At 36.9% G+C, this 14,976-nt stretch overlaps 1 protein-coding gene across 1 annotated transcript in view; it reads right to left on the bottom strand.

Moving 5' to 3' along the window:
• Pla2g4a (phospholipase A2 group IVA) overlaps positions 1-14,976 on the bottom strand; it is a 145,967-nt gene that overhangs the window by 35,593 nt on the left and 95,398 nt on the right. The window contains exons 8-10 of the mRNA XM_075988187.1: positions 12,137-12,273; positions 4,645-4,867; positions 3,343-3,457 (exon numbers count right to left, since the gene is read on the bottom strand). Of these exons, the coding sequence (XP_075844302.1) occupies positions 3,343-3,457; positions 4,645-4,867; positions 12,137-12,273 (475 nt within the window). The remainder of the gene's footprint in view (positions 1-3,342; positions 3,458-4,644; positions 4,868-12,136; positions 12,274-14,976) is intronic.

Here is a 14,976-nt window from a genome sequence, read left to right on the forward strand (position 1 = left end):
AAAAAAAACATTTTTAAAAGATTTATTATTTTATGTGTATGCATGTTCTACCTACATGTATGTATTGTATCACATGTATACCAGGTGCCCACAGAGGTGAGAAGAAAACACAGGATCCTCTGAAACAGGAAATAAGGATGGTTGTAAGTAGCCATGTGGATAGTGGGATCTCAACCCAGGTCTTCTGCAAGAGCACCAAGAGTTCTTTAACTGCTGAGCCATCTCTCTAGCCCCTAACCAATGGACTTTTTTGAAAAAATACTAACCCGGTAATTTAAATGTCCAGCCCCAACCCCAAAGCAATAACCATTTCCCATTATCATAAAACTAGCTGGAGATACAATTGCTTCTAAATCAGCACTGAAGTCTTTCTCATGGCCACAGTCTACACAGCATATGCATAAGTCCTGGGATCCTCAGTGAGGGGTGCAGGAATGTTAGTGACTCCCCAGAGCAGACTTTTGGCTCTTTTCGAAACATGACATGCTGTTCCTATTCAAAGATGCCTTTTACCCCCAAGTCCAACTTGAATCCTATTTCAATCACCTCTGGAAAATATTTTCATGACTATAGTAAAGCTATGCAATGTTATCCTATGTCATATCTACATACTTCAGCCAGAAATTATATTTTAGATGTACATTATTAATTTGTCCAGGTTTCAGTTTTATGTCTTCAATGAGACTATACTTTCGAAGAGAAAAGGCAGTGAGTTTCATAACTATGGTTTCTGTTTTAAAGGTTACCATAAACAAGGCATGGTGATATGCATCGGTAATCCCAACCACTTGGGAATCTACAGAAACATGATATGCATGTCAAAACTTTGTCTCAAAATTGATTAACTTATTATCTTTATGTCTAGTCTATAGCCATAAGTCATACTCAGTAAAGGTAAGTTATTCACCTTTGGAAAGCCTTAAACGTGGCTTTAAATCTTCACAGCAATGTAACAGAGTGGAGGAGTCAGACTATTTAATGGTTTAAACACTAATGTTCATTTGTTGAAAATCTTCCAAAGAAAAAACCGTTTAAAGCTGTTCCAAGAGTCTGGAAGAAAAACATTCTCTGGTGTTTATGAAGCATAATTGTTGAAAAAACTTCTTTTAGCTGATTGGGTTCTTTGGCAGTCTTTAGAAAATAATTCACTGATTGTTTCAATCTTTCTGTTCTGTTAAAAATGTATTCTCTCGCAATAAAGACATGTTTTCCTTCTTTCGTCTTTCTATGTTTTTCTTTTCTAATCACTCAAGTAAAACTACTTGAACATTCATGATATACAACTCAGAATGTCTTATCCGGGTGGGTACCAAATTCCCAGAGCTAATGAAAGACACAACTTGACCCTCCTTATCATAGAGGCTTAATAGTGAAGGTCAATAGTGTGTAGCATCTCATAGAGACAGATTTTCAGGCCAGACACATTCAGATCCAAGATCTACAACTGAAGAGGAACCTGGGTCATTAGCCTCCAGAAAAACTAACTCATATTTTAGTTAATTTTTTCCTTGTCCATGGTTGTCAACTAAAAGCTCTGAGAAAATAGTTGCCGATGTGAAAAAGGTTATAGTAATTGTGACAATAATAAAATATCTATATTTCTATAACTGTTAGGTTTATGTATAAATCAGGAATTGTCATTATAACCTCCTCCACCTAGTAAAGGTAATAAGTAATAGTATTTAAAATAGCGAGGAAAGTAAATACCAAAGAGATTAAATGACCTGCTGGAGAAATTTCAACATAAAAGTCAAGGCTTACAAATTAAACTCTTATGCCCTTTTGACCTTATCTCGGTGCTTGTGGGGTAAAAAATGATTTCCCCAGCACTGACGTCTGATGAGAATACTAGTGCTAAGGTCTCAGTCAGTCCCCAAAATTTCAAGTTTCCTCAAAAGAATAGCTAGAGGAAGGGACAATTTCATCACAGCACTTATTTCTCATGTATAACAAAGTCTTAAGTCTCCAGTATAAACCACACCCTGGTCAAAGCTATGGTCCTTGTTGCTGATGGGCATACATGCACATTCTGATGCAAGCCTCTCTCCCACTCTTGATAGCCCAGTAATTAAATTTACCCGTATAGACAAAATCCTATTCATCTTTAAGCCCTTGAAGAGTGGTTTTTCTTATGCCATCTTTCACAGAACACACTGATTTCTTAAAATATAAAGAAATTTAATTGCAGCTTGGCACTGACACATTTTCTATATTTTATCACAAGCTTTTGTCAAAACATTACTAAGAGATGAAGGGATGCAGGCTACAAGAAGTCAATGAAAATTCACCCAAAGATAGCTGTATTCTTTCTCCATTTCCTTAATGGTTACTGTAAACTTCCCAAACAAAGAGCAAGCTCTTACAGGCAGGAACGAAATGCTGTAGCAAGAGAGGGGGGTAACTCTGAAAGCCGACAAATCTGTGTCCAATAAGATCAGTTATCAGATAAACCAATATGATGTTATTAGAAGAACAAAGGCTTTCCAAAGTCAGTTCTCAGTTCTGCAGTAGACTGTTACTCATGCTGACTATACAGATCACACCGTGTTTCTGAGATTTTACTCGCTCTTCTGTGATTCAAAGTTAAAAATACTTACCTCCCTAGGATCCACTAAAAGTGGATTAAAATAATATATGTGAATAACACTTTCTGGAAACCATAGCACAATAAACCTTTTAATCCATATCACTAGTAAATATTAATATATTAGTGAACAAATCACTTTTAAATAAACTATTAAGGATTACTGCATGAGAATATTTAGTCAAGGCAAAAAGAGAGTTATATTACAAAAGGGTGATGGATTTATATCTACTAATCCATGTTGGATTTTTAAGAGCTCAATGTGAATGAAGTTATGGAGTTGTGTGTCCCTAAAAACAGTCAATGACATCCCTGCATTGACTATGACTGTGGCTGGGATTCCACAGAAACACATGTACTTTTACAGCACCCGAGAACTGAAGCCACAGAAAAACACGTGGAACTTCATTTATTAGAAATAAGGCATTCTGTCTTTCAGTTACAAGCATAAACATGGCTGTAACACACCAGGCATCCCATTGTCAGCAGTCAGTAGAAAACGGACCATTCAGCAACTGACTGCGTTCACAATTTACTCTCCCTTTCACTGAGCTAAATGAGCAGGCATCACATTCAGTCTTGGGGAATACCCTTCCCAATCAGAAAATTCATCTAGCTTATCATTTTTCACAGTTTCAAACTGTCTTATTACAAAACATGTATCATAACTAGCAACTGAAATTATGAATTTTTTACATAAAGAAAATCATTAGAAATCTCCTTCTTAAGGGATTTGTCTGATAAACGAGACAACATACCAGCAAACATCAGCTCTGACACATCAGGTTTGACATGGAGACAGGTGAAGAGAGGCAAGGGGCACCGAGCTTCGTTGACCTTTTCCTTCAAACTACTCAAGGTAGTGCTCATTCTCTGTCCATACACACAAAATAGAACAAAATGACTTTAAATACACAGACATGGATATAGATAAAAACTATTTGAAATACTATGTTCAAGCAAATTATTTGAATTGTTATAATAAAATTAAGTCCTATTGTTTCTGCAAATCTCTGGACTCAAATAGACACCAAAAGTAAAGCTCTGAGGAAAATGTCATCTTTATTCTAAAACAAACAAATCTCTGGGGATTGTATCAACATTTGTAGTGGAGGGACATTTGGCAGTCACAGTGCTGGGAACTAATTCTCGGCTGGAGTCCCTGGCACAGGATGTCCTTTCTCTCCGCTTTATCTTCAGATGAAATGTCACCCGGTGGTGATACATCAAGTATATTTGTTTTCTGTGGTACATTTCCTTTTCTGACTCTTACCAGACAGAGGTTATAACTAGTCTTCTGTCATCTTTTTTATTATTACCATTATTATATTACTATTATTATTTATTAATATTATTGCCATTTTGAGACAGGGTCTCTTTGTGTAGATGTGATTGTCCTGGAACTCACTCTGTAGACGAGGCTGTCCTTGAACTCACAGAGATTCACCTGGTTCTGCATCCCTAGTGCTGGTATATAAGGTATGCACTCCCAAACCCGGCATTTATTTATTATTTTAAAATATGCAATAAGAATATCTGTTCATGTGTGGACATGCGCATGTGAGCGCAGGTGCTCATAGAGGCCAGTGGTGTTGAATCCTCCTGAAGCTGGAATTACAGGCAGTTGTGAGCTGCCAGACAGTGATGATGGGAATTTAACTCAGGTCCTCTGTAAGAGAAGTACATGCTCTTATCTGCTGAGGAGAGAAAAATCTCCTCTTTTTTTTTCTATTTTTAACAGTATTTGCATTCACCTTTTCACCTAAAGAGAATACCATTCGTAAAGGGAATTGACATTGAGAATTTGACTTTTCAAAAGAAAAATATAAAAGTTCTTTCACAGATGTCAAGTTGACAATAGTTTGAATTAGTTGATAAGTACTAGTTTAAAGCAAAAATCCTAACATCTGGGGCATGTGTTTAGCACATACACTGCTGAAGAAGTAAACTGAGTGGTATAGACTGTACAAAACATCTTGTGCCTTCTCCACTGGCAGACATCATAATTAACTTATATTGCCTACTACAGTTAGAAGGATTATAATTTGACCGAGACTTACATTTTGAATTAGTGTTTCTCCTATCAACATCCCAAAGATGTCAGTAAAGGTGACAGGTTGTCCAGAGCTTTTCTTCTTCCATAAAGACTCAACGTATCTTTTAACTTTTTGCGGTGTGAGAAGTAAGAGGGGATTGTGGCTAACGTTCTTCATGAGCTCCTCATTAATCTGCTCTGGGCCTTTTTCTGGAAAATCAGGGTGCGAGTACAAGGTTGACATGTACCTGGAAAAAAGCCATGACATCATTAGTCAAGATAAAGAGCATTCCATCGACATCTCCAAAAAAAGGAGGTGCTCTGGCACTCTCCAGCACAAGATAAAGAATGGTGGTTAGATTTGGCTAACTCTCTGTCTGTTTGGAGGCATTAATTTATAAGAAGCAAATATGTCAATCAGAAATGGCCTGGTCTATGATGGCAGCAAATTAGGGGAGAATAGATCTACAAGAGGGAAGGAGAGTTCTCCCAGTTCTCAGGGAAGCATGAGCAGTTCTACTATCCACTGGCCTGCCAGGAGTGATTGTCCTTATCATACTCACTGGGCACGGATGACTACGCTTCAGAGTCATGTATAAACTGATTTTCTGGATGTGAAAGCAGTCAGGAAACGGATAATCTCACTTTCCATGATGCCGATCTACATGGAGAAATTGTGTCCGCTACTATGGGTGCATGGAATTCGTGACAAATGTTTTCCTTTCTTTCTCCCCTCTTTCCTTACCTTTTTCTCTTTTTGTCTCTTTTTAAAATTGTGCATTTCCAACTAGTTAAAATTCAAAACTTTGCTTAAGGTAGAACTCTGAATTCTTAAAGATATGAACTGAAGTCAAACACCCTAGAGAAGAATAAGGCCTCCTGGCTGATGAAGTCTGTTAGCCACTAGATTTGTGGCCACTTTGAGTGATACCAAAATCACCATGAGCCTGGAATTTATTATCCAGATAAGAAATCTTATGTTCCTGGTCTCCTTGCTATGAACCAAAATCTCTAGTGCTGTAGAGCTCCTACAGAGAGATCCTTTGCTTATCTGTCTCCATTAATAAATTCTGACCTGCTTCAAGAAAAATAAACTTTTATTATTACCATTCTCAGTCTTGGTAGATAACCTGATATATGCAACTGTTTACTGCATGGACAGAACAAACACGATGAGAGATACTCTAATTATACCCAAACAACTCCATGAAATAGCCATTTTTTCATCTATATACATGCCATCATGGCTTATCTTCTCTTTAGGAAGGGAAGTATAACTCCTACTGAGACCTGCTTTGTTTTAGGTTAGGCACTATGCTGATTAGATGCTTCTAGATCCTGTCTTAAAGATTCACAATGACTTACAAATATCCTGTTTTGTTTTGTTTTTAAAAAAAGAATTGGCAAAGTAAATAATAGGCCCATATAATCGATTAATAAAAAAGAATTAGAATTTAAAACATGCCCTATCTTCTAGTAAGCTTTATTTATTTTTTTTATTGATTTGTTATTATTTGGTTGGTTTGTCTATTTTTTCTCAGGATCTCTATATTATGTAGTTTTTGCTGCCTTGGAACTGTCTATGTAGACTAAATTGGTTTTATACTAACAGATATGCACCTGCTTCTGCTTCCCAAGTGCTGCGATTAAAGACATACATCACCATACTGGGATTGGTTTGGTTTATGACCTATGATCTCACTATGTAGCTTATTCTAGCCTCGAACTGCTAAAGCTACTGCCAAAGCTTTGAATGTGTAGGCTCTAATTTTTAAACTATTTTTACAATATTTCAAGGCTTACAAAACAAATTATTCTCACTACATAATAAATGAGAATATACTTTTGGATTCAGAGTTTCTTAAGGACAAGATTATAGGTTGAAAAAATAAGTTAATGAATGGAATATGAAAGATCACATACAGAACGTATGCTTAACAACCAAAAAGAAAAGCTACTTAAATGTTTTGATCATAAAAACTAAATCTATAATTGTCCCCTAACATCTGGTACATTTAAGTCATTAAAAACTTACCAGAACTCTGGTTAGTACAACCACCAAAAAAACTATAAAAGGACATCATAGAGTACTTGAAAGATACAGTCTCCATCTACTTGGACAATTATCTAAAAGTCCACATCATGATTAATGAACATCAAGAAAGACCCAATGCTCTAGACCCTGCTAAGCTGTAGTAGATGCGTATGTTGCTACAGTCATTTATATTTAAGGACATCAGAATATTTAAAAATAAATAGAGACTCTCATGTGCTCTCAAAATATCCAGAATATAGTTCATTCTTTCTGAGAGTTTTACAAGGGAATTCTTCATTTTATTACCAAGAGTAGTTGAGGATTTAGCTCTGTGGTAGAACACTTGGATACCATGTATGAGGCCCTGAGTTTAAACCTCAACAGCAAACCAAATCAAACAAAAAAGTCAATGCAAATTACTAAGAATAATTCTACTACTGCCTCTACAACATATTAAAATATATTTTATTTACCTTCACATAGATTGCATGTTTTTGAATTTTGGAAAGCTTAGTTTTAAAGTTCATGAAGGCTATGCATTATAGCATCCATTTTCATACCTCCATCAACACTTCTCCTTCCTTTCATTCCTGTATTTAATGTATCCAATTTAGTCTATTTCATTATAAGAAACATTACGTCTTTTTCTGAGAGAGACAGGATGAATGTGAGCAAGGAAAGCAAAACTTCACATTGAGTCACAGAAAGATTTTTTTAAGGCCAAGTGAAAGGGGTTTGATGCGGTCATTCTGCCACCGAAAGCTGTCATTCCTTCTGTGCACAGACAGATATAATTATCCAAATTCTATTTATATTACAGTACAACTTCTTCATCTATATTTAGCTGAATTTGGAATGAATCAATATGAACTGTAAGAAGCACTCTTCCCAAAGGCTTGAGACACTAGCAAGATCTAAAGACTCACCTCCTCCCTTGTATTTCTCCCAACTTTTACCTATCACTGCTGCAAGAGAAAACTCTTCCTTAGTTGTTAGAGGTAGCTTAAAATCTCAGACGATGTCCATGCCAGAAATAGAACTTTCCAAAAGAACACAGTGCATGTAGATGTGAGCCTACCACTCTTTTGATCACAAAGAGAATGGTTACCTTCTATCCTCTGTTTCTATCCTCCAACAGGTGAAGAAAACTCATTCAGCCTCACTCTATCTTTACTTTGCATTTTTCTCAGGAAACACTTGACTTGGGAATTTAATCTCCAGCTTACAAAAACAAAACACAAAAACCTAGAATAGTTTATTGGCACTGAGTTCATGGTCTTTGCTGTTCAACCCTTATGAACACATACTCTGTAGAATTCACAAGGGTGAGTTAGATAGCCTTTCCATGATACCACTGTGACTACCTGGATTTGAATTTTGGCCCTAGCACTGCCTAAACATAGAATAATAGGCAACTAGTTTTTCTGTGTAGCTCTTTCTTTGTCTCCTTGGCTTGATCCAGAAGAAAATGTAACTGGTTTTCTGCATATAAAACCACCTGAAGCTCACATTTATAACACCAAGTGATAATCCCACAGATAAGTCTTTGTTTTGATCCCAATTATGCCAATCAAGTTTCTAAAACAGAGTGCCTTGGATAGAACTTCTATAAAGCAATGAATGAAATAGTCTTATATTTACTTATGTAAGAATCACTAAGTAGTTAAATATAATTTTCAACACATTAATAATATAAGATACCTCACTGTTTCTACACAAATGGGTTTAAATGTTTAAATATAATTTTTTTTTGGTATTTTGAGACAGGGTTTCTCTGTAGCTTTTGTGCCTGTCCTGGAACTAGCTCTTGTAGACCAGGCTCACCTCAAAGTCAAAAAAATTCACCTGCTTCTGCCTCCCGAGTGCTGGGATTAAAGGTGTGTGCCACCACAGCCTGGCTTTAAATGTATTATTTTTAATGCTATACTACTTCAGAGTGGAAAAATGCTAAATTCAATCCCTATCTTCAAATCCTATAGCCCACAGTGTAGATTTCAAAGTATTGGTGCCCAGCCCCTCAGATGTACTGAGTGAGTACACTTACATGTATACGTTAAGACTTTTTATACTTGAGAATGTACCAAAGTAGTTCTTCTCAATCAAGATTCTGGATAACTTGAGAAGACCCTCCACATTGTTCTAGGAATCCTCCATTTTAGTGAACATTTTCATTCTCAAAGTTTATGCTAGCCAATTTAAGAGAAGAGGCATTATTACTACCCTCTGTAGACATGGAGATACTTTGATTTCTCTCTAAAGGGTGATTCCATACAAATAGGGTGATTACAATTATATATTATATAGCCCCTTCCAGTGCTACAAGATAACAGTTTCTCTGAGGAAGAGAGCTTTACTAAAAGCCTACCCAAGAGAACACAGACTTACCATCACGACTTTCCTTAGTTTACTCATGCCAAGTCTCCTGAATTTAGATTTAATGAGTCACAGGAATCATCCAAAAATAATTTCAGAAATAATTACTTGAAGGTAGCTACAGTTACAAGAGAAGCTGTGTCCAACCTGAAATTTGATTTTGTGATCACAGAGAACTGTCTGGGAGGTCCAGGGCTACTCCATATATATTTGTACTATCTCATTTATGCCAAATTATGGTCATGTCTCCACAGAATATGAAACATTACAGAATACTGAGGTGTAATTTGTTTTTCCAAGTCTTCCTGATTTCCTTCCTCTGAACTTTTTACTTTCTTACCCATCTTTCTCAAATATGAATTATTAACATGAATCACCCTCAACCTTGCTTGTATCTCAGGAAATGCCTCCTCTTCTCAGTTCAATTTTCCCTATGTAATCTGTCTCTATGTCTTTCTTATCTATCATCTATGACATTTTACTTTCTTGTCTTTCAACTACCACTATGTGCTGTTCCTTTTACCTCAGACATCTATGTAAATATCCAGGTCTCTTAAACTTCAAAAGCAAAGTAAGTAAACCCCATAATGTCCTCAAACCCTGACTTTATTTTTACCCTTTCTGATCAGTTTTTATTTTTCAGGTTTCACATTGCCATATATGAACTTCTGCTTTTGGTTCATGTAATTTCATGACTAAAATAACTTTTATTAACTTAATTGGAGGATTCCTAATTAAAACCACAAACATTTTCCAAACTCAGGCTAGGTTGTTTCTCCAAGCTCTGACCATTCCTGACCTCTGAGACTCATCTTTTCCTTGACTCTCCTCTCTCGGGCTTTCTGGCTAATTCTATTAGTTGTCTTCCTCCTCTTTTATCTGTCACATTTTGGTGTTCTCAGGATTCTACACAATAAACTACCATGGCTCAGGTATCCAAGTGAAAGATCTGTGGAATTACTAACGCTTGTTATACAGATATAATTTGGCAAAAGGGAGGTTGTGGAGAAGACCTGGCATCAAGGAGAAAAGCAGTTTAAGTAGCAAATGGTGACACAGAGGAGAGGACAATCAGAGAGGATTAATCACTCCCTTTAAGAAGGGCAGTATGTGTGATTATCACCACCCTGAGCTCCTAACTTCACCAGAGGAAATCAAGGAAAATATGTACCAACCAATGGAAATGGCCTGTGAGTGAGCGTTTATTAGAAAGATTTAAAGACAGAGGGTCATTCATGGAAATGAAATAAAAATAGTAAAGCTAATATTTAAAGAAAAAAAGGCAGAGCAGATATCATGCCTATTCCAAAGTGTACCCAAACTTAAAACTCTCTTACATTTCACAGGACTTTTTCTCGGGTTCCTGAGAAAAGCATGTAAGAAGATATTGCCTAATCTAGGACAAAGGAAACGACTACAGGCCTAATCCATGTCATAAATACATAACTCTACCCCAGTGCTCAAAGATTAAACATCATTTATTGGATGCATTTAAGAAAATAGAGCTCTAGCTGTAGTCAGTAAATGGCAACAAGAATCAAATAAATATTGAGTGAAGAAAATAAAATCAAGCAGAAGCAAATAATAAAATTATTCGTAAGAGTTTGGACAAAAGGGTCCAAGTGTTTTCACCTCATTACTCATTAAACAGGCAGGTGCGTGCTCCTTCCTCCAGGGAAAGAAGAATGACGGTTACACCCTTCCCTCAGAAGACATCAATCATGTTGAGGGCAGAGTGATGGTGACAAACGTGGCCCTGGGTTAGTGGTTATTTAACTGCAGGATCTGGCTCAACATATTTAGGAAAGATATTTTTTAGGCAACTCTAGGTTATCTACATAGGAAACTTTATATAGTATGTCAGAAGCAGCTGGTTAGTTCAGTTGCTTAGAACATGGGACTAACACCATATCATACAAATAACACTCTCAGAGAAGACTGGATTTAGCACAAAAAAAGTTAGAATATGAACCTTAAAGCAGGTGTATCTTGTGATGAACAAGTTACTTGGCCTGTGAGTCAAATTTATCTAGTTAAAAAATGAAACTTATATCCACCTCATGGGATGAAATGACAGACACTTTAAGAATGTAAAATACAAGAATTCGGCACATAAACTTTTCCATGGCTCAATAACCTAATCAGCCTCCCAGGTCAGGGGCAAACATATTGTATTGAGCTAATACTCTTATTTGAGACATCTAAAAAAGACCAACTACTTGATTTTCTCTCTGAAAGGATTCAGATTCTTTGGCGAGAGCGGGAGGGGAGGAGTTCGAGACAGGGTTTCTCTGTATAGCCCTGGCTATCCTGGAAACTTACTCCATAGACCAGCCTGGCCTCAAACTCAGAGACCTACCTGCCCTGCCTCCCAAGTGCTGGGGAAAAAAAGTGTGTGCCACCATAACTCAGCCATTTATATGATTTTCAGTGTGCTGGTACGGGTTAGACACACCAAAAGTATGTACGGTCTCTCTGAAAATGTTATATACATATATTCACGAAAGGTAAATTCACAGGAGAAGAATGTTACCCATGTGGGTGTTATAGTTATCCACCTAGCTCAGCTGAGTTTAAATAGACTTAAAGGAATAGTTCAATATTCTGTTAAATGGAAACAAATGAGGCCTCCTGCACCTGTGCTGCCCAGAGTCATTTTCTCTCTTCTGTAGCCTACAACATCTTGTATTTTTTTTCCTATTTGCCCTAAAGAGGAAGATGAATACCTTGTGAATCACATAGACTTAGACATGTTTTCTGGAGGAGTTCAAATCAGCAAATTATAGGAAGATTAAATTAATTATGGGTGGAGTATGCTATTCCACTACTGTCATTTTTATCTAAAATCATCTTCAACAGGCTATTCTTTTATTTCATGCCCTAACGACAATTTTTGTCAAAACAGGCTTTGGAGAGTAAACGGATGACCAAAGTTTTAACTAAAGACAGGTAGTTATCATAGTAAGACATTCTTAATTTGGAATGAAAGATTTTAGCAATTTGAAGTTAAGATATAATTTTCTAAGTTTCTCTTTCATGATGTTTGAATTAGATAAATTGTAAACCTTTAGAAAAATAAAATTCAAATCAACTAAAATTGTATACTAACCATGTGGAGCCGGAAAGACCAGCAATGTAGGTAGCACAATCCAAAATCCCAGATTCATACAGCGCCTTCATCACACCAGAGAATCCCACCATGGCCCGGAAACCCCCACCTGAACCCAAAATGGCCACCACAGGCACCTGGAATGAAGCAACACAGAGGGTATACAAACAGCAAAACCCACAAATTAATTAATTTCCAGTTTCAACTCTAAGGCTAAAAACAATTCATTGTTATACAAAGAAACAGGTATCACTCACATATTCACTGGCGATATTTAATTTTCTTCCGCATGTTTTTTTATTTTATTTTGTATATTTAATGTTTTTAAAGAAGTATTTCATTGTAAAAATCAAGAATCAAAGTCAACTGGAAAATATATTATTATAATAATAGTTATAACAGCAACCAGCACAGCAAAGCTCTGTGCTTGTTTGCAGTTGCAATCTGAAGCTTGCTTTCACGGGCATTGCTTCATTTGGTCCCTTAGACATCCCGAACGGTCTAAGAAGAGTAATTCTCCTTCTCTGTCACTTTCACAGTTGGCAGAAGCAATCTGTCAGTTGGGCAAACAGCTTGATTTTTAGGGCACATTTACAGGAAGCATTTTTAACTTTGGTGACAGATCTGAAGCGAGGGGTGAGAGGCATGTGGTCAGAGGCACTTCTATTTCCATTTGAAAGGGGTTAAGTTAAGCACCCACAATATAGGCTCCATAAACAGACAGCTAATAACTAGTACACCCGAGAATCACACTAAGGTACAACTCACACCTAAAGCCATGCTCTTTGTTTTTTGGTGTTGTTATAGAAATGGGAAAGATTTATTAAGGGAAATTCCCGGATGCATGGGCAAACTGCACCTCATACTCATGTATAACATCAAATAATATCAAGACAATTCTGTGCAATACATGAGGAGTAAATTTGGATGCTAAAACAGGCATTCCGAAATAACATTTTGTGTAACAATGTGTGCATATTTTAGTCCTGGTTGCTATTTGAAGAGAATCAGATAAGAGATGGCTCTTAGGTTATATTTGGACATAACATCGTTAATACTTGCGCATAAATGTGTCAAGAAATACTTCACGTACTTTCTCTTAGGATTACAGGAAATGAACTTGCATTTACCAAAAAATCCTGTGTTTTGATTTAACCTCTCTTGATGTATGGGTTTACAAATCCTATTACTTTTCTTCCTTAGAGAAGAAAGCTCTAAGATGCTTAAGGCCTCTGACCTTCCCGTAGATTGCACCTCTTACCATCACAAAAGACAGTTTTCCCATGGTTCTGTGTTGGGTCTCACTAAGGAAACAGATCCAACACAATGTGTGTCTATACGGAAAGACATTCATTATTAGAAATTGGTTCACACAATTGTAGAGACTAGAAAGTTCAAAGCTGCAGTGTGGACCAGTGAGGTCCAGGCCTAGAAAAGCTGATGGTGCAGACAAAGTCTGAAGGTAGGTGCTACACAATTCTTTCCTGATCTCAGCAGCTCTTCTCTTAGGGAGAAGTTACTCAAATTAGAGACACTGTGCCAGTAACAAGCTTGCTAGTCAGATTTGAATTCCACAGCAACGATGATGAAAGAGAACGCTATAGTTTAGAGAAATTACTTCAAGTGGACACACAGGGCATGCCAAAGGGCAGTTGATTTCAAAGGGTGCCAACATGTAAAAACCAAAATTCACTTTATCTGAACAAGAAATTGCGTGTTTCCCAAAGGTTTCTGTCCCAAATTATCTAAAGCAATATCTGTTGTTTTTGTTTAAGAGTATTTAGAACCATAAGCTCTTAGACTATTAGAAACCTTAACTATTGGGTTACTCTCCAGGCAGGAAACTTAGGATATTACATTTAACAGTTATTGTCACAGGATGTTAAACAATCAACAATAGCCCCTAACAGTGTTTATACTGAATGGTTTTGTTGACTAACTACTATGCACTCTGCATATTTTGCTAGATACATCACAGTCTTGGTATTCATTTCCTTGACTCTGTAAGAGACATCATCTCAGCTGAAGCACAAGCAAACACAGTGCGTACCCAAGATTCATTTCCTTGACTCTGTAAGAGGCATCATCTCAGCTGAAGCACAAGCAAACACAGCACGTGCCCAAGATTTGAATTCATTAAGGTCCTGCACTGAACGCGGCCTCTTTTTAAAAGTCAAAGGCTGTCTACTTTCCCTTGTTTAATAAAAAGGAAAAAAAGAAAAGGGGGTATAGAAGGTCAGCAAGGGTGGGTTTGAGATGTCTGGCAGGGGTTAGTGGACATTGCGACAACATGGCTTCTCCTTTAGCATGCTTAATTGTGATGTTTAATGGACACCCTTGCAATTTAAGATGACACTTTTAAAATAATATTCTCTCTTAATGATGACTTGAGCCCTGCCAATCAATGGGAGAATGAGCAGAACCTGTAGGGGTTTATTTGGAGTTCACATTCTCTGTTGTAACTTAATTTTTATTTATTTTTTTTATTTTTAGTTTTTTGGTTTTCACTGGCAGGAAAGAGATGCTCATTTTAAATGTTGAAGTGTACAAGTTGCTTTGTTACAATAAAACCAATGTGTACACACACAAATACACACACACAGACACACACACACACACACACACACAGAGAGAGAGAGAGAGAGAGAGAGAGAGAGAGAGAGAGAGAGAGAGAGAGGCAAAAGCAGGATAGGAACATTCTTGACTTCTTGACTTTGATATTTTCGTAAGACGGGTCTTGAGAAGAACCCACTTCCCCTTTCCCAGTGAACAACTATAAAGTCCTGATGAGAAAACGAAGATACTTACAAGAAACAGAAAAACAGTAGACTAAGAAACAC

The sequence above is a fragment of the Microtus pennsylvanicus genome, chromosome 10 (genome assembly GCF_037038515.1).
Source record: "Microtus pennsylvanicus isolate mMicPen1 chromosome 10, mMicPen1.hap1, whole genome shotgun sequence".
NCBI classification, from domain to species: domain Eukaryota; kingdom Metazoa; phylum Chordata; class Mammalia; order Rodentia; family Cricetidae; genus Microtus; species Microtus pennsylvanicus.